Below are 25,342 nucleotides of genomic sequence, written 5' to 3' on the forward strand. Positions count from 1 at the left end.
TGTGACGTCAAAACCACAGCGATATGGGACGGGATTGAGCCTGCAGGTCGCCACTACCGATTCCTCCGAACCGGCTGAATTCCACCTCTGGTCTATAGGGATAAACAGAGCAAGGCTTCTGAAGGGTATTCAAATGAAGGAAGAGGCATTCTCTCGCAGATATAAGAAGAAAGAAGAATGATCTTGCACAGAAGTGAACGGAGAGGCATTCTCTCGCGGAAATTAGAAGCAGGAGAAATTATTTCGCAGACACAAGAAAGAAGAGGCATTCTCTCGCGGAAATGAGAAGCAGGAGACATTATTTCACAGGCACGAAAAAGAAGAGGCATTCTCTCGCGGACATGAGAAGCACGAAAAATTATTTCACAGGCGCGAGAAAGAAGAGGCATTCTCTCGCGGAAATGAGAAGCAGGAGAAATTATTTCACAGACACAAGAAGGAAGAGGCATTCTCTCGCGGAAATGAGAAGCAGGAGACATTATTTCACAGGCACGAAAAAGAAGAGGCATTCTCTCGCGGACATGAGAAGCACGAAAAATTATTTCACAGGCGCGAGAAAGAAGAGGCATTCTCCCAGACATAAGAAAGGAAATTCTTCCCGCAGAAAAGGGAAAAGAGAGGCATTCTCTTGCAGACATCCGAAGGAGGAGAAATGATCTTGCAGATGGGCGAAGGAGGCAAAATAAAATTGCCGGCTAGTGAAGCAAGAGGCATTCTCTTGCAAGCAAACTATGGACCTCTGTGAAGGAAGCGGCTTCCCCCGATGTTCAAATAAAGGAAGCACTCCCTTGCATACAAGTCAAGGAAGAGGCATCTTCTGGCAGAGGTCCATCCACTGATCGCGCAGCCCTCGAGAACTCAGCTCCAACCTCTCGTGTTTTCCACTACTTAGAAAGCACCCCCCCAACCATAAGCTGGGAGGAACCTCAGAGGCCATTTAGTCCATCCCCATGCTCAGTGCAGAGCCTGCTTCAGGATTTGAAGCGGTTGTGTCCCAATTTGTGGCGTTTGCGAGTTTGATCCCCACCCCCAACCCCTCGCTTCACCCAGCTCTCTCTAATCCGACACTCGACACTCAAGACCTTTGTAACTGCACCCCTGAGGCCTTTCGTTGCAGGTCGTCCTCGACTTATGACAGCGATGGAGCCCAAAATTTCAGAGCGAGACCATTGTTAAGCGAGTTTTGCTCCATTTTACGAACTTCCTTGCCACAGTTGTTACGGGAATCACTGCAGTTAAATTAGTAACTGGTCGTTAAGCGAATCTGGCTTGCCCCCTTGACTCCGCCTGTCAGGAAGTTGCAAAAGAGGATCACGTGACCCCGGGAATACTGCAACCATCATAAATACGAGTCGGTTGCCCAGCGGCCGAATTTTGATCACGCGACTGTGAAGATTCTACGACGATTGTTCAGTGTGAAAAATGGTTGTAGGTCACTGTTTTCAAGATCCATTTAACAATTGCAGTGTTTCACTTAAGAACTGCGGCAAGAAAGGTCGTAAAATGGGGACAAAACCCACTTAAGAAATGTTTCACATAGCAACAGAAATCTTGGGCTCAATTGTGGTCGTAAGTCGAGGACTGCCTATAAATGAAGTAATATAAAATATGCAGTGGTGGGATTCAGCCGGTTCGCACCTATTCGGGAGAACCGGTTGTTAACTTTCTAAGCAGTTCAGAGAACCAGTTGTTGGAAGAAATCTTATTTTGTGTTTCCCCACTTTACAGGGCTAATCCTGTAAGGAAGGCAGGACGGAAACATTCTGCTGGTGTTTCTAGCCTAATCTTTACTGCCCTGCCTACAGAAACTGCCTCTACGGCTAACCCTTATTACATTGTAACAGCTCAGGCGAAGCGCCCATCGACTTGAGTGACATTGAGTTGCCCACGCCCACATGGTCACATGACCACCAAGCCATGTTACCCAGCTGGTCATTAGGGCAGAGAACCGGTTGTTAAATTATTTGAATCCCACCACTGAAAATATGGCAGGATCAAGATATATTTTTGGCCACATTTTAATACAAAATAAAATATAGCATAGCATAGCATAGCATAGCGGAATGGAATGGAACAGAACGGAGAACAGGACAACATAGCATAGCATAGCATAGCATAGCATAGCATAGCATAGCATAGCATAGCATAGCATAGCATAGCATAGCATAACATAACATAACATAACATAACATAACATAACATAACATAACATAACACAACACAATACAACACAACACAACACATTACACGCAGGGCCAAAACACTTTGCTCAAATTTCTATGGAGATTCTCAGTCATCCAGGTCATCATAAGCACCTTTTGCCAAAATTCCTCCATATTTCCCCCCCCTTTCAAAATTCAGTTTTTCCCAGCCAATCCAGATCAGACAGCACCCCCAACCCCCGATTTTGGAACTTAAAAGACTCCCCCCCAAACGGAGAACATTCATCCTCCACCCCCTGGCACTCTTGTAAAATCTGAAACAAAATCTGAATTCTTGGTTGATCCTCCAATTTTGATTTTTTTTTTGCTTTTGGTTTTTCCCAGCCGGCTGCTTCCTTCTTCGGAAGGAGATTTTTCAAAGCAGCCTGGGCAGAATTCCCAAAACCCATTCTAACAGAAAGAGGGAGGGGGTGTCTGCTCTCTTTAGTTGCCAATAAAATCTGAATTCCTCTCCCCCCCACACACACACCGGGCTTTAACCCTGTGGAGCAAAGGGTGGAGTGGAGGGCACCCCTGGCTCTCCAACCTGCCCAGACAGCCTCCGGTGGGTGACGCTGCCTTCCTTCCTGCCAGCCAGCCAGCCTTGAAAGACCCATCTAACCCCCACTCCTCATTTCAAACCCAGAAAAAAAAATTGGGGGGGAGGGGGTTGAGAGACAGATTGAGGTGTCCAGAAGGAGACCCCCCTTTCCCAGCACCCCAAAAACTCGCGTTTCCCCCGACGCCCGCGATAGGTGCAAGGGAGCCCCCTCTCCACGACCCCCTCCCCTTGCCCGGCTTCTTCCTCCGCTGGGGTGGAGGAGACCCCTGTCTCCCCAACCTGTCCAGACAGCCTCTGGTGACGCTGCCTTCCTTCCTTCCTGCCAGCCATCTAAACCCCCCTCCCCATTTCAAAACCCCATCCATGCACGGGAAAATCCAGGTTTATTTGAGGGTGGGTGGGAGAACAGAGACCCCCGTCTCAGGAAACCCCCCCCCCCAAAAAAAACCTCCCCGGTCTGCTTCCTTGCGAGCTCTGAATCGCTTCTCTCCAGCTAACCCGCGTTCCCCCGACGCGCCTGATCTTGGAAGACCCCCCGCTCCTCCTCTCCACGACCCCCTCTAGGCCCTCCGCCACCCTTTCTTTCCCCCCCTCCCCACCCTTCCCGGCTTTCAGCGCCGGCGAGCCTATAGCAGGCCGCGGGCAGGCGAACAAAGGCCCGGAGGGGAAGCGGAAAGCAAGCAGCCCCCAGACTCACCTGGCCCGGCAAAGAAGCGGTGGCGCTTGGCCAGGGGCGCGCGCGGGCGCAGCGCTCTGGATGGGGCTGCGGCTTGACTCAGCGGCGGCAATTGGGAATGGGGGGGGGGGGTAGGGGAGGAGGCAGGCAGGCAGGCAGGCAGGGCAGCCGATAGCTGAGCCAAACGGATCTCCGCCTGCTTTGCCTGCCCGAGCTTGCAGCCGTCTCTGGCCGGGTGCCTTAATCGCACCCGGCCCTTGCTGCGTTTTTACGCGCCGGCTTGCTGGCTCCTGCCGCTGTCTCCGGTGCTCCCCCAGCGGCCGGCTTGGGAAGCCCCCCTCCCCCTGGCTGGCATGCAAAGGATGAGTGGGGGGGAGGCTGGAAGCTTGGCTCCGGGGCTTAGCAGGGATTTTAGCTGGTGGAGGGAGAAAGGGGGGGAAGAAGCTTCCGGAGGCAGCTGGAGAGGCTAGCTGGCCGTGGGGAGGCGCTGCGCAATCGTGCCAGCTGTAGCTGGGGGCGGTGGGGTGGGTGGGAAACCGTCTGGACTGTGCCCTTGCAAAGCCAAGGCTGGGGTGGGGTGGGGGGGACTCAGAGCTGGAGAAAGCCAACCCCCCCCAAGGGTATTTTATGTCTCCCCCGCCCCCGCTTCCCCAGCAAGCGCGTATCGGCTTTTGCATTCACACAAAACAAACGCTGCCCAACATACCCAACGAGACAGACTTGGGCAGCGAGTGGAAAACTGGGGGAGGGGAGGAGGATGGGACCACCACAAGGTGGGGAATGGCAAGACACCCCCTCCCCCGGATCAGGTTTGGGGGAGGTGCGGGGAGGGGGGATGGAGAAATGGAGAAATGAGACACAGAGAGAAAATTTATTATACTCTTCTAAAGGTGGTTTTGAAAAGAGATTTTAATGGGCTGTTTTAGTTTTTAGGGTTTTGCTTAGATTTTTTTAAAAACGTATTCTTTAGATTTTTTTCTTAAAAATGTTTTTTAAAGGTTTCTTTTAAAAGGCAGGTTTTAGATTTATTTTGAGAAGTTAGTTTTTTCAGGTTTCTTTAAAAGATACAGATTAAAAAGTGTTTTTTTAATTATTAAAAATTATTAAAAAGATTTAAAAGTATTTAAAAGGCACTGGAGTCGGGAACGACTAGCACATACGTGCAAGGGGAACCTTTACCTTTAAAAGGTACAGGTGGTCCTCGACTTCACTTAGTGACCGTTCAAAGTTACGACGGCGCTGGCAAAAGGGACTTAGGCCTGTTTTTCACACTTAATGACCGTCGCAGCATTCCCCACCGTCACGTCATCAAAATTTGGGGGGGGCTTCACAACTGACTTAGGTTTATGACAGCTGCAGAAACCAGGAGACAGGGAATTAATAGTTCTAGCCTCAGGCACGAAAGGATCCCCGTGGTCACGGGATCCAAATTTGGAGGCTTGGCAACTGGTTTCGTAGTTATGATGGTCACTGTGTGTGTGTGTGTGTCCCAAGGTCACGTGATACCCTTGTGCGACCTTCTGACTTAGCAAAGTCAACGGGGAAAGAAAGATTCACTTAACGACTGTGGCGAGAAAGGTCGCAAAGTGGGGCAAAACCCGTTCAACAAGTGTCTCGCTTAACAACAGAAATGTTGGGCTCAATTGTGGTCGTAAGTCGAGGACTTGCTTGTATTTTAAGAAGCCCAGCCCTGTGAATCCGGGGAACAGCTGGGATGAGTAAACCTGGCCAGTTGAACCGATAAAAAGCTCAGAACAGTGACTCATGCAGAGAGTCAACAGACACTCCCGTCCTGAAAAGCCTGTAGGAGCACGCTCAGTCTACACCTAGCCTCCTTTGTTGTTCTCCGTTGCCACGGCAACGTTCAAAGGGGTGGGGTGGGGCTGTAAAGCTCCATTTCGGAAACAGCTGTCAAGGGTTCAGAGGCCAGCTTGAGATTTTCCCACAATCCTTTGCGCCTGGAGATGCCAAGAGAGCTCTGAGCGCACAGTGCCACCTGTGGGTGCCAGGAGGGAAATGCAGCTCTGTGTCATCAAGGAGAGCTCGGTGGCGGAATGATGCCATGAAGTTGTCATGCGGTAATGATGTGACAGACAGGCCTTGGGAGAGAGGAGAAGAGACGCCGCCGACGGGACAGTCTGATAAGAGTCAGCGGAGCCCAGGGCTGGATAATAGAAGGGGCGAGAAATTCAGAGGGGACCCTCCCTAGTTTCTCAGGCTGTAAAGGAGACGGCGGGAGAATTGTAATTTCAGACTTGCAAGGTTCTTGTAATAGTATGTGGGAGATAGAGGAAAAGAGACACAGCCACGGGGAACAGGCAGAAAAGAGACAGCGTAACTCACAGCTGAATAACGGGCAAAGAAAGTAGCTCAGAAGGGACCCTCCCTAGTTTATCAGGCTGTAAAGGAGACGGCGGGAGAATTGTATTTTCACACTTGCAAGGTTCTTGTAGTAAGTGGGAAAGACCTTGGGACACCAGGGAAAAAGACACAACCAAGGGAACAGGCAGCTGAGCCCGCAGCTGAATAATGGATGGAGAGAGAGACTCATAAGGGACCCTCCCTAGTTTCCCAGGCTGTAAAAGAGACTGTGGGAGAATTATACTTTCAGACTTGCAAGAATTCTTTTAGAGGTAGGTGAGAAGGACCTTGGGGGATGAGAAAAAGAGACACAGCCAAGGGAATGGTCAGATAAGAGACTCCATATTCTGCCCCTGGATATCGAAAGGGGTAAGAAGCTCAGAAGGGACCCTCCCTAGTTTCTCAGGCTGTAAAAAAGAGAGGGGAAGGATTGTATTTGCAAAGCTCTTCTTGTGGTCCATGGGAAAGACCTTTTGAGATAGGGAAAAGAGACACATAGCCACCTTATTAACAGCTGCAGCGATTCACTTAACAACCGTAGCCAGCAAGGTCATAAAATGGAGCGAGGCTCCCTTAACAACTTTTTTGTTTAGCAGCAGAAACGTTTGGGCTCCATTGTGGTCACAAGTTGAGGATGGCCCGTCGCTAAACAAATGGTCATAAGCCGAGGAGTACCTTGTCTTCAACTGAAGGCTCCTAAGGGGAGAATCCTTGAGCAGGCAACCCACAAAGCACCACTGGGTTAGGCAGATCGGAAGGAAATATAAATAATCGAATTAATAAAACAATTAGCAAATAATTCGTAATTCACAAATAAATGCCGATCAGTAAAAGAGGAGAGAAAGGGGAAATTATGAGCCAAAGCGATGTTTTAAAGCAAGGGGGGAAAAAACAGAAGTGAGGTCAGGAAAGGACTTAAAGCGTCACCCCCCAAAATTTAAGAAAAGCCACCCCCCCAAAACTTCCAACACAGCTGAGTCTTCATCCAGGGAGAATAAAATGCAGTTTTATTACGGGAAGAGGCGGTCCGATTAAAGCAGGGGAACAGACAGTCTTCCCCGCGGCTAATTTGCAGGCAGACACACAAATTACGATCTGGCGGCAGAATCCGCCAGGAAAATTGTGGGTATCAGCGCTGCGCCTGGGTCTGGCCGAGGGAAGGGCTGGCGTGCAGCCAATTCACACATTACGAGAGGGTTGACCCGGGTCGGACGTCTGCATTTTGGCAGGAGTCCGCAGACGAGCCCGGGGAATTGCCGCTTTTGCGGAATGCTTAACACGCCGCCACGTCCCTTAGGAGAGCAAGATGGGCCCTAGCTGGGGAGGATGGGCAGGAGGAGGGGGTGTCGAGAAAAAAAATCACCCCAAGGAATGGAGCAGGGAGAATGATTCGCTTAAGAACGGCGGAGGGAAAAGCTCACTTAACAAAGGCTTCACTTAGCAGCGTAACTTTTGGGCTCGGTCGTAACCTGAAGGCCACCTGTTATTCCTTGTTGGCAAGCGGAGTTCTTCCATGCTGCAAATTGGAAATATCCCATGTTTCTAAATTTGGGGGAGAGGGGTTAGAAGTGACATGATAGCATCTTCCAGTATTTGAGGGGCTCCCCAGAAAGAAGAGGGGCGGGGGTCTACCTATTCTCCAAAGCACCTGATGGCAGGACGAGAAGCAACGCAAGCACTCAGTTTTAGAATGATGATGAACCTATCTGGCCAGGATAGATCCCAAAGCCCATGGGGCACTGCTGGTGGACAGGGGAATTACCTTGACGGCCCCCTGGTTCTCCGTACAGCTGGGATTTTGGCACTGGGGGAGGGTCTCCTCCACTCCGGCTTCTTCTTCATCTGGAATTGAAAAGAGAAGAGGGAGAGACGGTTTAATCGGTCTGGAGACAGTTGGTCTCCGTAGACACAGGGAGTCCTCAACTTAAGGGCCACAACTGGGCCCCAAATTTCTGTTGCTCAGCGAGACCGTTAAATTGAGTTTTGCTCCGTTTTGCAAGAGAAAGAGAGAAAAGGTGAGAAAGAGAGATAGAGAAAGAGGGAGGGAGGGAAGAGAAAGAGAAGGAGAGAGAGAGAGAGAGAGAAGGCGAGAAAGAAGGGAGAGAAGAAGAAAGATGGAGAGAAAGAGATGGAGAGAGGTGAGAAAGGGAGAGAGATGGAGAGAAAGAGGAGGAGGGAAGGAGACAGAGAGAGAAAGGGAGGGAGGGAGAGGAGAGAGATGGAGAAAGAGAGAGAGGAGGAGAGAGATGGAGAGAAAGATGGAGAGAGGTGAGAAAGGGAGAGAAAGAGATGGAGAGAAAAGAGAAGGGAGGGAGACAGAGAGAAAGGGAGGGAGGGGAGAGAGATGGAGAATGAGAAAAAGAGGGAGGGAGAGAGGAGAGAGATGGAGAGGTGAGAAAGGAGGGAGAGATGGAGAGAGAGAGAGAGAGAGGAGGGAAGGAGACAGAAGGAGGGGGAGAGAGAGACAGAAAGAGAAGGGGAGAGAGAGAGAGAGAGAGATGGAGAAAGAGAGACGGGCTGCCCACGCTTCCAAATTTTTCTGGCCAAACCCCCCACCCCTTCAGACAAAGGCCCCTCTGTCTCCATGTCTATCCTCAAGCACTTAGTGACAGCCTCGCTATTGGCCAAACGGCCGGGCAAAATTATTTCTGCCCGACAATCTATTATGAATAACAAGGAAAGTGGAAATGGGCAGCTTTTCAGCCAAGAAAAAGGCCACCAAATGAGGAAATCCAGTTTCAACACTGGGATAAACTGGGGGACAATAGGAGAGGAATGGGTGGGGGGGGGAAAGAAAGTTCCCTAAATTGTAGCCAACAGTGTGGTGTATTGTGTGTGTGTGTTGCTTCTCAATATTGTGGATATTTCTTTTTAAAAAAACAAACAAACACCATTGAGGTCATCTAGTCCATCCCCGTCAGGATACGGGTCAAAGTGTGTGAATGCAGCCACGAGCACTGGGTACAAAACACAGGCGACTTTGCAGCTGTACTGAGCGGAACAAACCTAAGATAATTTGGTTTTTTCGATAGATGAAGACGGATGAATTTGGCCTTCGGTGCACAAGGCCGGTTTTTTTTAAAAAAAGTGAAATTCACCGGTCAATTTCCTCAGATGTGGTCAATTTCGCCAGATCAGTTTTCCCAACTTTTTTTTTAACAGAGGCGAGTCAATTTCATCGTCTCTTCCTATAGATAGCCTTACAACCATTGCTTTGTCACTCACCTGGTTTTCCTGCCTGAGGCAGGACTAGAACTCACTGTCACCTGGTGATCGGCCCAGTCACCCAGCCGGCTTTCATGCCTAAGGCGGGACTAGAACTCAACGTCTCCTGGTGATTGGCCCAAAGTTACCTACGTGGTTTTCATGCTTAAGGCAGGACTAGAACTCCCTGCCCCCTGGTGATTGGCCCAAAGTCTCCCAGCTGATTTCATGCCTAAGGCAGAACTAGAACTCACCATTTCCTGGTGATCGGCCCAAAGTTACTAAGCTGATTTCATGCCTAAGGCGGAACTAGAACTCACCATCTCCTGGTGATCGGCCCAAAGTTACTAAGCTGATTTCATGCCTAAAGCGGAACTAGAACTCCCTGTCCCCTGGTGATTGGCCCAAAGTCTCCCAGTTGATTTCATGCCTAAAGCGGGACTAGAACTCACCATCTCCTGGTTTCTAGCCTGACGTCTTTAACCATCAGTTCAGACCCGCCGCATTAAATGCATTATTAAGTCAATCAAGGACCACCTGTACGGTCGGTCGTAGGTCGAGGACCCCCTGCATAAACCCCGCAGACCAAACGCTGGCTTCATCTCACAACTGCGTCTCTCCCTCGTCGAAAAACCAGAAATCTCCGAAAAGGTTTCGCATTTCAACCGTCCCACAAACCCAGATCGCATAATTACGCCATTATGTCTTCCTCAGAGGAGGAGGAGGAGGAGGAGAATATAATGTTGTAAAACAGAAACGGCCTCCCAGCTGGGCCGAAATGCACGAAGGGGAGGGGGGAGGGTGGCTGTCCCGTCCTTTTCATCTCCCCCCCCCTCCTTTCCGACGCAGACCCCAAGCAACAAAAGAGGTTTTGTGACGCCAGCATCTGGAACGGAGCACCAAACGTACAGAATTCTACAGAATGGGGAAGGGACCTCAGGGGTCATCTAGACCGACCCCGCCCCCGCTCGGGCAAGAGAGCCTATCACGAGGGAAGCGTTCTGCACTCTCCCATTGGTCAGCCGGAGAGAGACAGGGAGACTGGCCATTGGTCCCAGGAAGGTAGGGTGAAAGTCTGCAAGGTTGCCTTGGAAACGCTTGCAGCCATCTTGACTTTTTTGACCTCTCCTTCCCACCCACCCCCAAGCAAGGATATTCCTGCCTGGAGATCCCATCACACACGGCCTCGTTTCCAAACCCAGCAAGAATCAGACAATTGTGCAGGGGAAAAAAAAAAAAAACCTGTTCAATTCTCACAATGGATAAACTTTGTCCTGTGAGATTTCTTCCTGCACTGCCGACAGTCCTCGACTTACGACACTTCGCTTAGTGACCACTGGAAGTTACAATGGCACTGACCCCAACTGTGGGCGGCATCCCCTGTGGTCGCGAGATCAAAATTCAGAACGCTGGACCACGTTAAGTGGGCCGGGTCACTTTTTTTCAATGCCGTTGTTAACTTCGAACCGTCACTAAACGAATGGTTGTAAATCAAGGACAATCTGTAGTTCCCCTACCACCACCACCACCTTTGCAAGAAGAGCGGGAAACCAGTCTTTAGGGCGCTGGAGGTTTTGACTAAGAGACTGAAAAGACTATTTGTCTGGAATGGTTTAGGCGCTAGGGTCTACGGTCTCTCCTACTTGAGCAGGGGGCTGGACTAGATGACCCCCAAGGTCCCTTCCTACGCCGTTATTCTGTAATCCCCGATCAATTAAGCAGTGGAATTGGCTTCCAGAGGTGGTGGGGGAATCCATCCCTGGAGGTTTTCAAGAAGTCCCTTTGAGTCCCTTTGGGAGAAGGACGGTATATAAATTAATTAATTAATTAATTAATTAATTAATTAATTAATTAATTAATAAATAAGAAGCAATTGGACAATCATTTGTCTGAAAATGGCCTAGGGTCTCCTGCTTGAGCAAAGGGTGGTCAGACTAGAAGACCTCCAGGGACCCTTCCAACTCTTTGTCCTTCTGTTAAAGCCGTCCCAATTCTAGCCGTCTCCCTCCCTCCCTAGCGGACTTACCCTCCAGATCCTGGGCAATGTTCAGGGTGGAACTCCAGGAGAACTTTTCCACCAGGCTTGCCTCCAGATCCGTCAAATCGGGGGGCAGCGCCTCCAACTCGTAAGCCCCCCTCTTCTTCCAGTAGAGAAACATCTCGGAGCAGCCGAAGGAAGGAGGCGCCGACTTTTTGACGTTCTTCTCCTTCGCAATCGTCCGAAGCGGCTTTCTTGCTAACCCACTTAGGTGGGTCGCCCCCCCCTCTCCCAAAGACGAGACACCCTCCCCCCCTCACTCAACGTGGCCGTGCCAAAGAGCTGTTTTTTTGGGGGGTACAAGGAGCCCCTTCAGCCCCTGCGAGCCGAAGTTTTCTGGGAACCGAGTCGGACTCGCGAAGAAACCCAAGCAATGTTCGTCAACTCTTGTCTGGACAAAGAGCCCTTTTCTTTCGCCTCCTACGGACATCGTCCGTCCGTCATGAAAGGGATCTCGAGCCCGAGACAAGACGGACAGACGGAGGGCGGGCGGGCGGGTGGGTGGGTGGGGGGTCTGGGAGACAGACCGGATGGGGAAGGCCTGATCCCCCCACTCCCCGTCCGAGGAGAGGCAAGAGCAAGCCACGTTCCTTTGATGGGAGTTTGCAACGACTAGCCACCATGGGCTGGCTTTCCGAGCTTGATTAAAAGAGATTAAACCACCATACAAGCCAGCATACAAACTTCAGAACGATGGGCGAATCTGAGAACAGGCAGTCCTCGGCTTAACGACCGCAGTTGGCAGAATTCCCACGCTGCTAGAACACCGACAGCTAAAACGAGTCGACGGTGATTTTTACGACGGTTTTTGCTACGGCTGCTAAATGCAGCTGTGGTTGTTAAGTGAGTCACATGGCTGTTAAGTGAATTTGGCTTCTCCACTAACTCGGCTTGTCCGAAGGTCGCAAAAGGAGATCACCTGACCCCCTGGGACACTGTGACCGTCATAAGTATGAGTCAGCTGCCAAGCATCTGAATTTCGATCACGTGTCCGGCGTGGATGCGGCGACGGTTGTAAGTGGGGAAAAAACGGTCCTAAGTCCCTTTTTTTCAGTGCCGTTGTAACTATGAACGGTCACTAAATGAACTGTCGTAAGTTGAGGATTACCTGCACATCTTAAATTCTAATTATTTTAATATTTGGAGAAGCCAGTCTTGACTGTGTGATTCCCTTCGACAACTCGATCCACCCCAGCAAGAGAAATTTCCTCTCCGGCCTCACCCCAGTTTACGCCCGACCTCGCACAAGACGCGCCGTATATCGGACGAAGCGAGCAGCCGCCCATGAAATTGGGAGGTTTTGAAATCGGTCTGGTGGGCCGGAAAAAATCAGAGCGGGCTCCCGCTGAATTTTTTGTCATTGTGGATTCTGCTCTCTTGCACCATCAAACCTGAGGAATTTCAGCTGGTGGAGAGAGAGAAGGACGGGATAAATATCTCCAGGTCAATTAAAAGGCACCGGGGTAGAAACTAGGAGATGGCGAATTCTAGTTCTGCTTTAAAGGTGTTAAAGGCGGCTGGGTGACTTTGGGCCAATCACCAGGAGACGGTGAGTTCTAGTTCTGCAATCGGTATCAAGGCTAATGGGGTGACTTTGGGCCAATCACCAGGAGACGGTGAGTTCTAGTTCTGCAATCGGTATTAAGGCTAATGGGGTGACTTTGGGCCTATCACCAGGAGACGGTGAGTTCTAGTTCTGCAATCGGTATTAAGGCTAATGGGGTGACTTTGGGCCTATCACCAGGAGACGGTGAGTTCTAGTTCTGCAATTGGTATTAACGCCGACAGGGTGACTTTTGAGCCAATCACCAGGAGACGGTGAGTTCTAGTTCTGCAATCGGTATTAAGGCTAATGGGGTGACTTTGGGCCTATCACCAGGAGACGGTGAGTTCTAGTTCTGCAATCGGTATTAAAAGCCGACAGGGTGACTTTTGAGCCAATCACCAAGCGACACGATAGATGGGGTATCCATGAGGTCCCCCCCCCAAAGGAATGAAGCTGGGGAGGGGGGGGGAAGGTGTCAGGTGACCCAGAGGGAAAAGTGGAGCGTTGTGCAGCCCTTCCAGCAACAGGAAAGCCTTCTGGGATTAATTCCTCCAGATTTGGCACATTTTCAACCTAAATTTTGCTGTTTCTGCTTAATGTTTGTTTTCTTTGCTTCGGGGCAGACGGCCGGCCGCTGGACATAATCCCTTTTTCCGATGATGGAGAGAATAAAAGGGATTATACATTTTAAAAAAAAAACACCCAGCGTGGCGCTATTGTTCTGGGCATCGCACACCGAACCCACAATTTCGCGGCCTCCTTAACAAGCACAATTTAGCAGCCGATTGCACAAGAGGGTGTGTGCAAAGGAAAGTCAATGTGGGGGGGGCGGGGGAAAGCCGGATTCATTTAACAACCACGTTACTAATTTAACAACTGCGGTGATTCACTTAACAACGGGGACAAGAATGGTCGCAAAATGGGGGAGACAACAAATGTCTCACTTAACAACAGAAATGTTGGGCTCCATTGTTGTCCATAAGTCAAGGACTGCCTGTATAACAGTCTCCAATTAGGGGGTATAATACGTGTATATGTGCTTGTGTTCATTTTTTTATGCGATTCTTTTAATCTTGTTTGTTTTTGTTTCTGTAAAAAAAAATCTTTTTCGGAGTTTCGGTTTATCTTTTTTTAAAAAAAAAATACTTTTTTTAAAAATAAAAAATACTTTTTTAAAAAATAAAAATACTTTTTTTAAAAATAAAAATACTTTTTTTAAAAATAAAAAATACTTAAAAAAAAACAAAACAAGTTTTCCAATTTTGATTTCACAGCCTTCCAACGTTGCTCAAAGCCGACACGGAGAGTGAGATACCCGTCAGGTTTGTACAAAATGTTTTTAATTTGAATATCGTGATAAAAAAAACAAAAAACAAAAAACAATCCCACTAACTGGAGAAGGGAGGATGCAAATTTCGCCGAGGGGGAAGACACCACGCCGGTTCAAAACAAGAGAAAGTCCGCTGGGTCCCGAAGACGAAATCTTCCGAAGGAGGAATTCACGGGCAACGGTGCTCTCGCCTCTGCAGATGCTTCTTAATTTTTAATTTCCCAGCACCGGAGATGTCGTAGTTGTAATCCGAGGTGACGTATGGGATCTCCCCATCGGTCCTGGCCTGGAAACAGAGAAAGGTATGGGGAGAATGGACCAGGACGCTGTTACGGGACGCTCGTCCTTAAGGAGATGCTTCGAGACGCTGAAAATCCAGGAGACGGATTCCCAAATGCCCTCAGAGACCCCTTTTATCTGGCAGGGAAGGGGTGGTACGGGATGCTATGGGGCAGTTTGTCCCCCAAGGCTACTGATCATCTCAATCCGTAAGAATGGAAACTCATCAAGGAGAGGAACAACCTAGAATTAAGGGGGAATTTCTTGACAATCAATGGAAGGGATTGCCACCAGAAATTGTGGGTTCTCCATCACTGGAGGTCTTCAAGAAGAGACTGAACAGAGACTTCTCTGAAATGGTCCTAGGGTCTCCTGAATGAGCAGGGGGTTGGACTAGAAGATCTCCAAGCTTCCTTCCAGCCCTATGATTCTGAGATAGATAGATAAGATACATGACAGATGGATGGATGGATGGATGGATGGATGGATGGATGGATGGATGGAACAGCTTCTCTCCAGAAGTTGTGCGTTCTCCATCACTGGAGGTCTTCAAGAAGAGATTGGACAGAGACTTCTCTGAAATGGTCCTAGGGTCTCCTGCTTGAGCAGGAGGTTGGACTAGAAGATCTCCAAGGTCCCAACTCGGTTATTCTGAGATAGATAGATAGATAGATAGATAGATAGATAGATAGATAGATAGAGATATTGGATGGATGGATGGATGGATGGATGGATGGATGGATGGATGGATGGAAGGAAGGATGGATGGATGGAACAGCTTGCCTCCAGAAGTTGTGGGGGCTCCATCACTGGAAGTCTTCAAGAAAAGATCGGACAACCGTTTGACCCTGATGATATAAGGTTTTTGTCAGCACTTCAAGCTGCATTTACTCTAACGCTGACATAAGGAGGAGAGGCGGAGGCGTCTGGAAAGGGACGTTTGACTTTTCACCTACTTATTTTCCCTGGAGATAATATCCCCTAGGAGATGGGATGGGAGGGGGGAAATTCCTTTGAGCTGGAGCAGTAGATTAGGGGTAGAGTGACTTGGAAGATGGCCAATGAGTGCAGGGGAGTGGGGAACGGAAAGGGAGGGTTTTGGGGCTGGAAGTCAGTGTTGGCTTCGTTTGGAGTCGGAATTAGAATGTCGTGCTTAATAAATAGGGAGTTTTTCTTCAAAGACTTTGTTTGAAATGCAATTTATTTGAGACGACCTCGAAACCTGACAGTTTCCTGCTCAAACAAGGGGTTGGATTAGAGGACCTCCAATTTCCCTTCCAACTTTGTTGTTAACAACAGGATATGATAGCAGCCTTCCAGAATTTGACGGCCGCCCCCCCAAAAAAACGGGTGAACTTATTCTCCAAAGCATGTAAAGGCAGGGCAAGAAGGAACGGATGGAAACTAATCCAGGAGAGAGAAGCAATCTAGAATTAAGGAGAAATTCCCTGACCAAACGGCTTAATGACCGTGTGATTCATTTAATGACCTTAACCACCACAAGAAAAATAAGAGCGCAGAGTCTCTTTAACAACTCTTTACTCAGCAATAAAAATGATGACCGCTTTTGGGATTGTTAAGTAAAGAATTACTGTACTTTTCGGCTATTAACTGCAGCCATGAGGACTAGAAACTTGGGGAGTTTTTTTTCTTTTTTTTTTATATGAAGCACAAACTGACGTCGCACGAGATGCATTCTCCTCCTCCTACGGGATCGTGTGCTAAGACCACACACTCCCATTCAGGGCCTTCCCCATAATTCATTCTCTCCCTATGGAAAGTCGTGCCCCTTTTACAAACAGGAGTATGCCCTCGCTTTGATCTTCTGCGTGGCTGCGTGGCACGTTGAGATGTTTGAACTCAAACCTGCCGGCCGGCCGGCCAAGGAGCAGCATCCCATGGTGCATAACGAAAGCGCAGCGAAAGGGATTAGAAGAGATCAGCGTCAGCGAGAGGGATTAAAAGAGATCAGGTCTCTGCTGCCCGTCGGCATTTATCTCGGCGTCCCGGCGTCCCACTTACTTGGTTCAAAAAGACGCAATTGGGGATGGCGATGTTGCCGATCAGCAAACAGTTGACGCGGTGTAAGTTCTCCGGAGCCACCGGTGTCAGGATGTAGTAAAGCTTTTTGGTCATGTCAACCCCTCGGACAATTCCTGTTTTAAAAAGAAATGGAAAATTTCGGATTTGGTGATTTAGCAAAGGATGCAGCTGGATCCAAAACAGGTCAAAAAAAGGGGGGGGAAAAGCAGAAGTGTCCAACGAATGGCGGTTTTAAAACTTGTGGACTTCGGCTCCCAGAATCCCCCAGCCAGCCAGGGGAATTCTGGGAGTTGAAGTCCCCAAGGCTTAAATGTTTCTAAGGTTGGACCCCCTTAAATCAGGATTTTAAGGCAGGAAGTTGGCAGACGTAATTTTCAGCGGAGAGACGTTCTCTGGGAAGCGGAGGCGGCCACCACACTGTGAGAGAATAGATTTTGCGTTTTTATCTTTTAAGGTTTTGTTTATCTGGATATTTCCCATTTCTGAAAGGAGCATCGCTTAACAAGACGCCAAAAATTAAAATAAATTTACACTGTAGACGAACCAATCAGAGGGTCAAAACATTGCAGGAAAGGAAATGACGAGCAGAAGAGAGATTTTGGGGTACCGAGCGGCTCGCTCCATTACTACGGGGCAGTCCTCGAGTTACGATCGCTTAGGGACCGTTTGAAGTTGGGGCGACACTGAAAAAAAAAAGGGACCCAGGTGACACTTACAACCACGACGGCATCGACAATGAGCCGCATCCGATTCTGCCACCATTTTCGGGACGGTCGCTAAGGGAGTCCCTGAAGTTGTTACGCGGATCGTGGGTCGTTAAGCGAATCTGTCTTCCTCTGTTGATTTCGCTTGTCGGGAAGGCCGCAAATGGGAGATCACATGATCCCGTTGGCCAGCACCTGAATTCTGATCACACGACTGCGGGGGGTGGGGGGTACGGGACACGCTGCGAGGGTCGTAAGTGTGAGGACCGGTGGTAAGTGTGAGGGCCGGCCATAAGTCCCTTTCTTCAGTGCCGCTGTAAACTTTGAAGGGGCCCTGAGGAAGCGGTCGTAAACCGAGGACGATTTGCACAGGCTATCCGGCCTCTCCCGCACGCGAGGAGGACGACTCGCTGATGATACGGACTCTTTTGTGTAAAAGCCAAAAGTTGTGATTGTCTTGTTGTTCCCTTTTACTGTGCTAAAGAAGTCGGTGCCTTTGTCCCGTTACACTAATATCCTTCTCCCCTTTCTCTCTTTTTACTTTTTCAGCCTTTTTTAATTTCCTTTGTATTTTTATTCTTCGATAAACTGATTAAAAAAAAAAAAGCAAAATTGTGACGAGACGAGCTCTTCGGTTCGCCCCGAATCCACGTAAACAATTCGTGCCAATCATCCGCGCCCCGCTTACCGAAGCCCAGGCAGTCGCAGAGGGGCGTCTGCGACGACGACAACACCACCGGCCCCTCTGCTTTACACGGCACCTGATCCGGCAGGTGACACAGGCCGACCCAACTGGCGTTGAGGGAACACAAGATGTGAGTCGGGGCCACGTCCATGTGGATCACCTTGAGGGCAGTGGCGGTGAAGGGCACCTGGGAGGGGAAAAACAGGAGGTCAATTCGTTGGGGTTTTTTGGTCCGGGTGACGAATACGTCATCGAACCAAGATTTGATGCCGCGGCCAAAATAATACCTGAATTTAGGGTAGGAAGGAGGAGTAAGAGGGAGACAGGCGTTCAGGAAATGTTCAGGAAGTCCCTCGGGTGGCAGAGATGGAGAAGGAGGGATTTAGTTTTAGGGAGATGTTAACCAGGTAAAGGAAATTCATATATATATATATATATACATATATGTCAAGTTTCCGAAAGATGCCCTAATTAATTCATGAGCCATGATCCAAACTTCAAAGGAAATATATTCATTTATTAGGAGCAACATTCCAGCAATACTGGGATGCAGTTAGGACTGATCCCGCGTAGATTTACGTTCCTCTATGACCCTGTCTCTCCCCTCCTCTCTGGCCGTGTCATAAATCACATTCTCCAATTAACCACTTTGGCTGGCTGTGAAACCTAACACCCTCCTTCTGATTGCGGTCAGAAAGAATGTACGGAATTCACTTCAGTTCTCCCTCCCTCCTGCTCATGGCAACTTGAAAGCTTTGCAAGTTGACAATATATATATATTTGTTTTCTGAGGTTTTCGCAGGTGTTTGTATGTAGGTCTTTGGTTATTCGGGTTTTCTCCCGCGTAAAATTGGAGGTGTCTTGGCGACATTTCGACGAAGTCTCATTCGTCATCTTCAGGCTGGTGTTTTCGGCTTCGTGCTTCTAGGAGCAATGTGTGATCGCAGCTGTTTCTTCCTTTTAACACATTGCTCCTAGAAGCACGAAGCCGAAAACACCAGCCTGAAGATGACGAATGAGACTTTGTCGAAACGTCGCCAATTTTACGCGGGAGAAAACCCGAATAACCAAAGAGCTCTGCAGCGATAGCTAAATAAGCACTTCTATCTTTCTTGGGATTAAAATATTTCCGGAGCCGCCTGGAGATTTATTTGCTCAGCCTCAATTCCCTCTGCCTGTCAATTCTACCCCAGGCAGGGCCTTACCTGATAGGGCACCAGGCTGGGCAGGGGGACCACCGGTTTCACGTTGGGGGGCTGCAGCTGGCCCAGGTATCCCACCATGGTGAGGTTCCTCAGGGTGCTGCTGTGCGCTCGCCTGCAAGGACCGAAGCGGAGGTACATCAACGACGGGAGTCCTCGACTTACGACCACAACAGAGACCCCCCCCCAAAAAAAATCTTTGTTGCTAAGGGAGATCACGTAACTCCGGGACACTGTGACCCTTGTAAATACTAGTCAGTGGCCGAGCGAATTTTGGATCACGTGACCAATGCTGCGACGGCCATAAGTGTGAAAAATCAGTCTTAAGTCGCTTTTTCCCAGTGCCGTCGTGACTTGGAATGGTCACTAAACGAACGGTTGTAAGTGGAGGAGCGCCTGTATTAGTTTGTACAAGATGTGCATGAGGTAGAAGGTAAAACGTTTCTCAATCTCAAGGGGCAGTGAGACAATGACGGGGAGTCCTCTTCTTACGACCACCAGCGGGCAGTGGCTTTTCCCTTGTCGTTAAGTGTGAAAAACGGTTCGTCCGTCACTTTTCCCCCCCCTCCCAAAGGACTTATGACCGTTTTTCTCACACTTACACGACACTGGGAATTCTGGTCGCCGTGGCATATAAGCATTGTAAGCCGCCCTTGAGTCTCCGAACTAATAAGTAAATAATAAAAATAAATAAATAAATAAATAAATAAATAAATAAATAAATAAATAATATATATATATATATATATAATTGGTCACTAAACGAATGGCTGTAAATCGAGGACTTTGGGTACCCTATAAATTCAACCCAGAAAATATCAGGCAATCTGCAAAATAAAAATTAAAAAAATGATGCGATCGGGACAGCTGGAAGAAAAACTTAACTTTATAATCTGAATTTTATTTTTCTTTTTTCTCCTGCCTTTCCCGTCTCTGAGCTGGTACGTACCCTATGCCGGGGACTCCGGCGCCCGGAAATTTGGCGTGGACACACAGCAACTGATGCCCAGGCTGTGGAGCATGGGTGCCTCCGTGGTTCTGGCAGTGTTGCCAGCTTTCGCCGGGATGTTTCCTTTTGAGGGAGGGCTTCCCCCGGGTGTGCAGGCCGGCGTTGCCGCGGATGTAGTCGGCGGAGAGCTGAGGCAGCTCTTTGAAATCCTCGGCGCTGAGCTGGACGACGTGGGTGGGCGACAGCGAGCGGATGACGTCGATCAGGAGCAGCAAGCCGGCCCCTGGGAGACGGGGTGGGGGGGGGAGAGAAGGAGTGGGGAGGACAAGAGTGAGAAGGAAACCAGGGATCGCCCACTGAGAGGGTCTTGCTTTGTGAAGGCCTGAGGTCGGTGGTTTTCTTGTGGACGTTTCATGACCTGACTAGGTTACATCATCAGTGCCAATTGCAGAAAGGAGGAGAAGGGAGGGAGGGCTGTGGGGACCTCTGGGTGTTCTTTGAGCTTGACCTTATTTTAAACCCTGATTTCAAAATCTCTGGAGCCATTCTAACAACTTGGGACCCAGCAAAGTCATGGAGCGCCGAGGGATAGAAGACCCCTCCCCGCTGTTAAAAAAAATAAAATAAAATAGACGTGGGAAGGAGGAAGACTGGCTTGGCAGACCCACCCGCCCTCCCGCCTACCTTTCACCCAGCCCATGGTGTTGATCAGCAGAGGGACGTCTCTCTCGTAGCCTCCGAAGACGTATTTTAGGGTGTCGAGGTATCGCTCGGTGTCATGCTCGCAAGAGGCGTCCCCGTAGTACGCCATTTTGCGAGGGGGGCGCTGGTGGGCGAACGGCGGACCTGAAGCGAAAAGAGGCAGCGGGGATGAAAATTGCATCTATCCATCTATCTCCTATCCATCCATCCATCCATCTCCATCTATCCATCTTCTATCATCCATCTTCTATCCATCCATCCATCCATCTCCACCCATCTATCCATCCATCTCCTATCCATCCATCTCCTATCCATCCATCCATCTTCTATCCATCCATCCATCCATCCACCTATCCATCCATCCATCTTCTATCCATCCATCCATCCATCCATCCACCTATCCATCCATCCATCTCCTATCCATCCATCTCCACCCATCTATCCATCCATCTCCTATCCATCCATCCATCTTCTATCCATCCATCCATCCATCCACCTATCCATCCATCCATCCATCTCCTATCCATCCATCCATCTTCTATCCATCCATCCATCCATCCATCCATCCATCCATCTATCCATCTATCCATCCATCCATCTCCTATCCCTCCCTCCCTCTCTCCCCCCCTCTAGATAGATATACATATACATATACATATATACGTATGTATGTATGTATGTATGTATGTATGTATGTATATTTCTTAACTGTCCATCACCCTCCCTTAATGACCAACTTGCTTAGCAACAGAAATTCTGGGTCCCACTTTTTTTTTTATTTTGCTCCTCATTTTTCTCTACTGCCCGTCATCCTAATGTCAAAAGTTCCTCAGGCTGTTTCTTTGTTTTTTCAAAGCTGTTTTTTTTTTAGATTCTGCAAGGCACCTACCCAAAAGGGGTTCCCGCACATTCACCAGGGAAATGCAGCCCGGTGGGGTGAACTCCGGCTGCCCCAAATCGCATTCCAAGTATTCGAGGCAGGGAAGGCTGGAATTGAAAAAAAAGAGAGAAAAACAATCTGGGAATAATTCAAGAAAAATACAAAACAACAGACCGAGTTTAAGAGAGCCAGAAAGGGGCCCGGGGGGGGGGGGAGGGATCACTCACCGGTTTAGTAAAAGATTCATCAGGTATCTGTTAAATGTTGATTTTCCGATGCTTTTCGGGCCACAAACTAAGATAACCGGGCAGCCTTCATCTTCCACTAAAAAAGCAAGCAAAGAACTTTTGGGGTGAAGATTCAAGAATTCAGCACGGGGAGGGAATTCGGAGCACGGGGGGTCCTCAACTTATGACCGCAATAAGGGAATGCACCAACCCTTTCCTCTGCGCTTTTTTCCTCTTTTCCTTTTTGGCTCCCGTTTTCCCGTTGCTTTCTTTGCGTTTCTATGTTTTGTATTTTGATCAACTCATAGAAAATATTCGAGGAAAAGGGCCCTCCCAAGGGGATATTTCTAAAGACAAAACAGCAACCGCCACGAAGCCCAACCACTGTTCCTGAGCTACTCACCCTGGCAAGCGTGGATCAGCTCCCCGATGGCCGAACGCATGCTCTGGGATACCAGCAGGCCACTGCCGGGGTCCAGCTGCCCAAGGCCGGCAGAAGCCAGCACTGGATCTTCTGGGATGACGGGGAAAGCATCTTGTTTCTAGAGAGGAAAAGAGGGGAGGGGGATTAGCCAAAAGGGACCTTGGGCGACGGAGGGGAGGCAAAAATCAGAAGGAAGGCACGCTGTGGTTTCACTCTTCTACACAGGAGCAACCGTCACTCCGGACACAATATTTTTCCCTTCCTTTCCTTTCCTTTCCCTCATTCTCCTCTTCCCTCTCCTCTTCCCTTCCGTTCCCTTCCCTTCTTCTATCTTCCTTTCCTTTCCTTTCCTTTCCTTCCCTTCTTTCCTTTCCTTCCCTTCTTTCCTTTCCTTTCCCTTTCTTTCTTTCTTTCTTTCTTTCTTGCTTGCTTGCTTATTGTCTGTCTGTCTCTCTCTCTCTTCCTTCCTTTCCTTTCCTTTTTGTCTTCTTTCTTCCTTCCTTCCTTTTTTCTTTCTTATTGTCTGTTTCTTCCTTTCTTTTTCTTTTCTTTCCCTCTTTCCTTTCTTTCTTCCTTTCTTTCCCTCTCTTTCTTTCCTTTTTCTTTCTTCCCTTTCTTTTTTCTTTTCTTTCCCTCTTTTCTTTCTCTTTCTTTCTTCCCTTTCTTTCTTCCTTTCTTTTCTTTCCCTCTTTCCTTTCTTTCTTTCTTCCGTTTCTTTTTCTTTCTTTTCTTTCCCTCTCTTTCTTTTCCTTCCTTCCTTCCTTCCCTTTTCTCTCCCTTTCTCCTTTTATTTATTTATCAATTTCTACAGCCACCTATGTAAAACCAAAGGTGTTTTTTCCAAAAGGCAACTGAACTTTCTAGCTTTTTCTTCTTCTTTCTCCTTTTTAGAAAACGCTTCGCCTCTCATCCAAAGAAGCTTCTTCAATTGTTCAGTGAACTTGGTTTAAAGCGGCTGTTCAAAAATTACTGAAAATTTAGCGATCGTTTCAACCGTGGGTTGTTAAGTGCCGAAGAGCAGCTGTACTTTTAGGCCACCGCGGAACTCACTTTCGCTCTGAAGATCTGGGCGAATTCCGGGTGGCTGAGAATGAACTGGGTCACCGGTGTGTCCAGCTGTTCTAGCAAAAGGATGGAGCAGTCTGGCCCAAAGCTTTTGAGCAGTCGGACTCGGGACTCTGAAAAACAAAGGAGGAAGCCAGAGATTTAATTCACTTATTAAATTGATTTGCTGCCCAGCTCATCACAAGGCAACACGTGACATTGTTATATCTATATATAGTCTAGTTGGACCTAGCGATGGAGACAAGGACGAGAAACCAGGAGATGGTGAGTTCCAGTTCCGCCTGAGGCACGAAAGGCAGCTGGGTGTCTTTGGGCCAATGACCAGGAGACGGTGAGTTCTAGTTTCTCCTTAGGCCTGAAAGCCAGCTGGGTGTCTTTACGCCGGCCTCTCTCTCTCTTTCAGCCCAGCCCACCACGCAGGATCGTTGTTACGTGGCGAACAGGAGGAGGAAGGTGTGTCGGATATGTTGAGTTAGTTGTCAACCCAATAAAGGTGGGATATGAATAAGCAGATATATGGAATTAAACGAACCTGGTCACCTCGCACTCCTTACCCTGGGGTACACGGTGTGCTCGCAGGAGGGCCTTGGCCTCCAGTTTTACCTCCTTCTCCGATTTTCCCGGGTCCTCAATGCCGGCGGCAGCTTCGATGGTGAGGGCACAGTAGGTGTGCGGGGAGTAGAGGTCGTAAGGGGGCTGGTCCGGAGCGATGGTGAACCCCAAAACCTGCACGGATCCATACAGGCACGTCAGGCGACATTTGCCTGTGAAGGTCAGAGTCTGGAGGGGAAAAAAACCAGAACAAGCTGTTACGGGTGATCCCCGACTTACGATTCATTTAGCGACCAAAGTTATGACAAAACACTTAAAAAACAAGTGACTTTGGAACACTTTTCACAGTTTACGACCATTTTGCGCATCCCTGTGTGGTCACTTGATCAAAATTGGGGCCCTTGGCAACGGATTCATACTTATGACGGTCGCGGTGTCCCCTCATCCCGTTTTGCAGACCTTCCCAATAAGCAAAGTGAACAAGGGAAGGCAGATTTCACTTATGAAACCCTGTTGCTAACTTAAAAACAGCAGGGATTCACTTAACGACCAAGGTCGTAAAATGGGGCAAAAAAAACTCACTTAACAACCCTTAAATGAGAATTTTTGGGCTCGATTGTGGTCGTAAGTCCAGGACTGCCTGTATTTGTTATGTAGTCCTGGGGGGGGGGATCCAGCGGGGAAGACACAAAAAGACCCTCCCCCAAAAAAGGGGAGGAGCCCCCCCAAGATCCACCCACAACGACCTGCCACTCAAATAGCAGCAAGAGAAGGAAACAGCTTATAAACAAACTAGGCCCCGCCCCCTAAGGAAATTTGCATGGCCCCGCCCCTCTCGTTTGCATGGCCCCGCCCCCGCGCTCACTTGCTCCGCAGGGAGCAGCACCACCGCGCGGCCTTCGCGGTCTTCGGCGGCCCTCAGCGTGGCCGGCTCAGCGGGAAGCTCCGGCGGAGGCGGCTTTTCTCGGCGAGGTGCCCCGTTTTGGAGCCGCTTCGGGCCGGCCAAGCGGCGGCGGCGGCGCCGACTCGCCATCCGAGCCTCCCCGGTGCAGCGAGGAGGTCTCCACAGCGACGTCTCGCGAAATCTCGGGGACTCTCGCGAGAGCACGGCCCGCCACGCCTCTCGCCTCCTCCTCCTCCTTTTTTGATGTTGATAGAGCTGCGAAATATAGACAAGCCCCTTCTTCACTTGGATTCCACCTTTCGGGAATGTTTTAGCGAGTTGAATTAAAAAGAAGCCCCTAAAGATTTGCAAAGAGCAAAATTATTTATTTTTTTATTTTTTTATGGAGATATTTTATTTTATTTTATTTCGAATTTATATACCGCACCTTCTCCCCAGGGACTCAGGGCGGTGTACAGCCAGATAAAAACATACAATACAAACATTAAAAACAATTAAAAGGATATATATTAATTTGATGATGGGAGGGGGAAACCTTTTCCTAAATATTCATTTCCCCTCCTTTGCAGTTTCAATCCAAGGAGATGAAAAAAAATCACATAGAATAGAGGAGGAGATTAGGGACTTTGAAAAAATGGGTGGGCTTCCACTCCCCAAAATTCCCCACCTTAGCAAAAGCTGCTGCAAAAAGTTTATACTGATTAAATCTTAATATTAAGAATTGATATCAAAAAATATAATATACTAGTATAAAAAACTAAAAAAAATATAAGTTTTAAAGATATTTAATCTATTTTAAAACAGGTTA

General features: G+C 48.7%; 1 protein-coding gene across 1 annotated transcript; it reads right to left on the bottom strand.

The window, feature by feature from the left end:
• Positions 1 to 13,867: 13,867 nt before the first annotated feature.
• Positions 13,868 to 24,755, bottom strand: NOL9 (nucleolar protein 9). The gene is made up of 12 exons (XM_070956339.1): positions 24,496 to 24,755; positions 23,633 to 23,858; positions 23,064 to 23,191; positions 21,993 to 22,131; positions 21,590 to 21,686; positions 21,372 to 21,469; positions 20,465 to 20,626; positions 19,781 to 20,063; positions 18,835 to 18,946; positions 17,633 to 17,816; positions 16,220 to 16,353; positions 13,868 to 14,204 (listed from the first exon to the last, which is right to left on the bottom strand). Exons 1-12 carry the CDS (start codon positions 24,661 to 24,663, stop codon positions 14,088 to 14,090), a joined length of 1,848 nt encoding a protein of 615 aa, XP_070812440.1. The 5' UTR covers positions 24,664 to 24,755; the 3' UTR covers positions 13,868 to 14,087.
• Between the last annotated feature and the right edge of the window lie 587 nt (positions 24,756 to 25,342).

Source organism: Pituophis catenifer, unplaced genomic scaffold (assembly GCF_029215685.1).
Source record: "Pituophis catenifer annectens isolate HBS135680 unplaced genomic scaffold, rPitCat1.0.hap2 SCAF_18, whole genome shotgun sequence".
In the NCBI taxonomy this organism is placed as follows: Eukaryota; Metazoa; Chordata; class Lepidosauria; order Squamata; family Colubridae; genus Pituophis; species Pituophis catenifer.

Bases quoted from the DNA above. Each gene is read 5' to 3' on its own strand.
- NOL9 (XM_070956339.1), bottom strand. From the start codon at position 24,663: ATGGCGAGTCGGCGCCGCCGCCGCCGCTTGGCCGGCCCGAAGCGGCTC. The intron at 23,859-24,495 runs GTGAGCGCGGGG...TTTCCCCTCCAG, and splicing joins TGCTGCTCCCTGCGGAGCAA to ACTCTGACCTTCACAGGCAA. The intron at 20,627-21,371 runs GTAGGTGCCTTG...TTTTCGCTTCAG, and splicing joins TGTGCGGGAACCCCTTTTGG to GTCCGCCGTTCGCCCACCAG.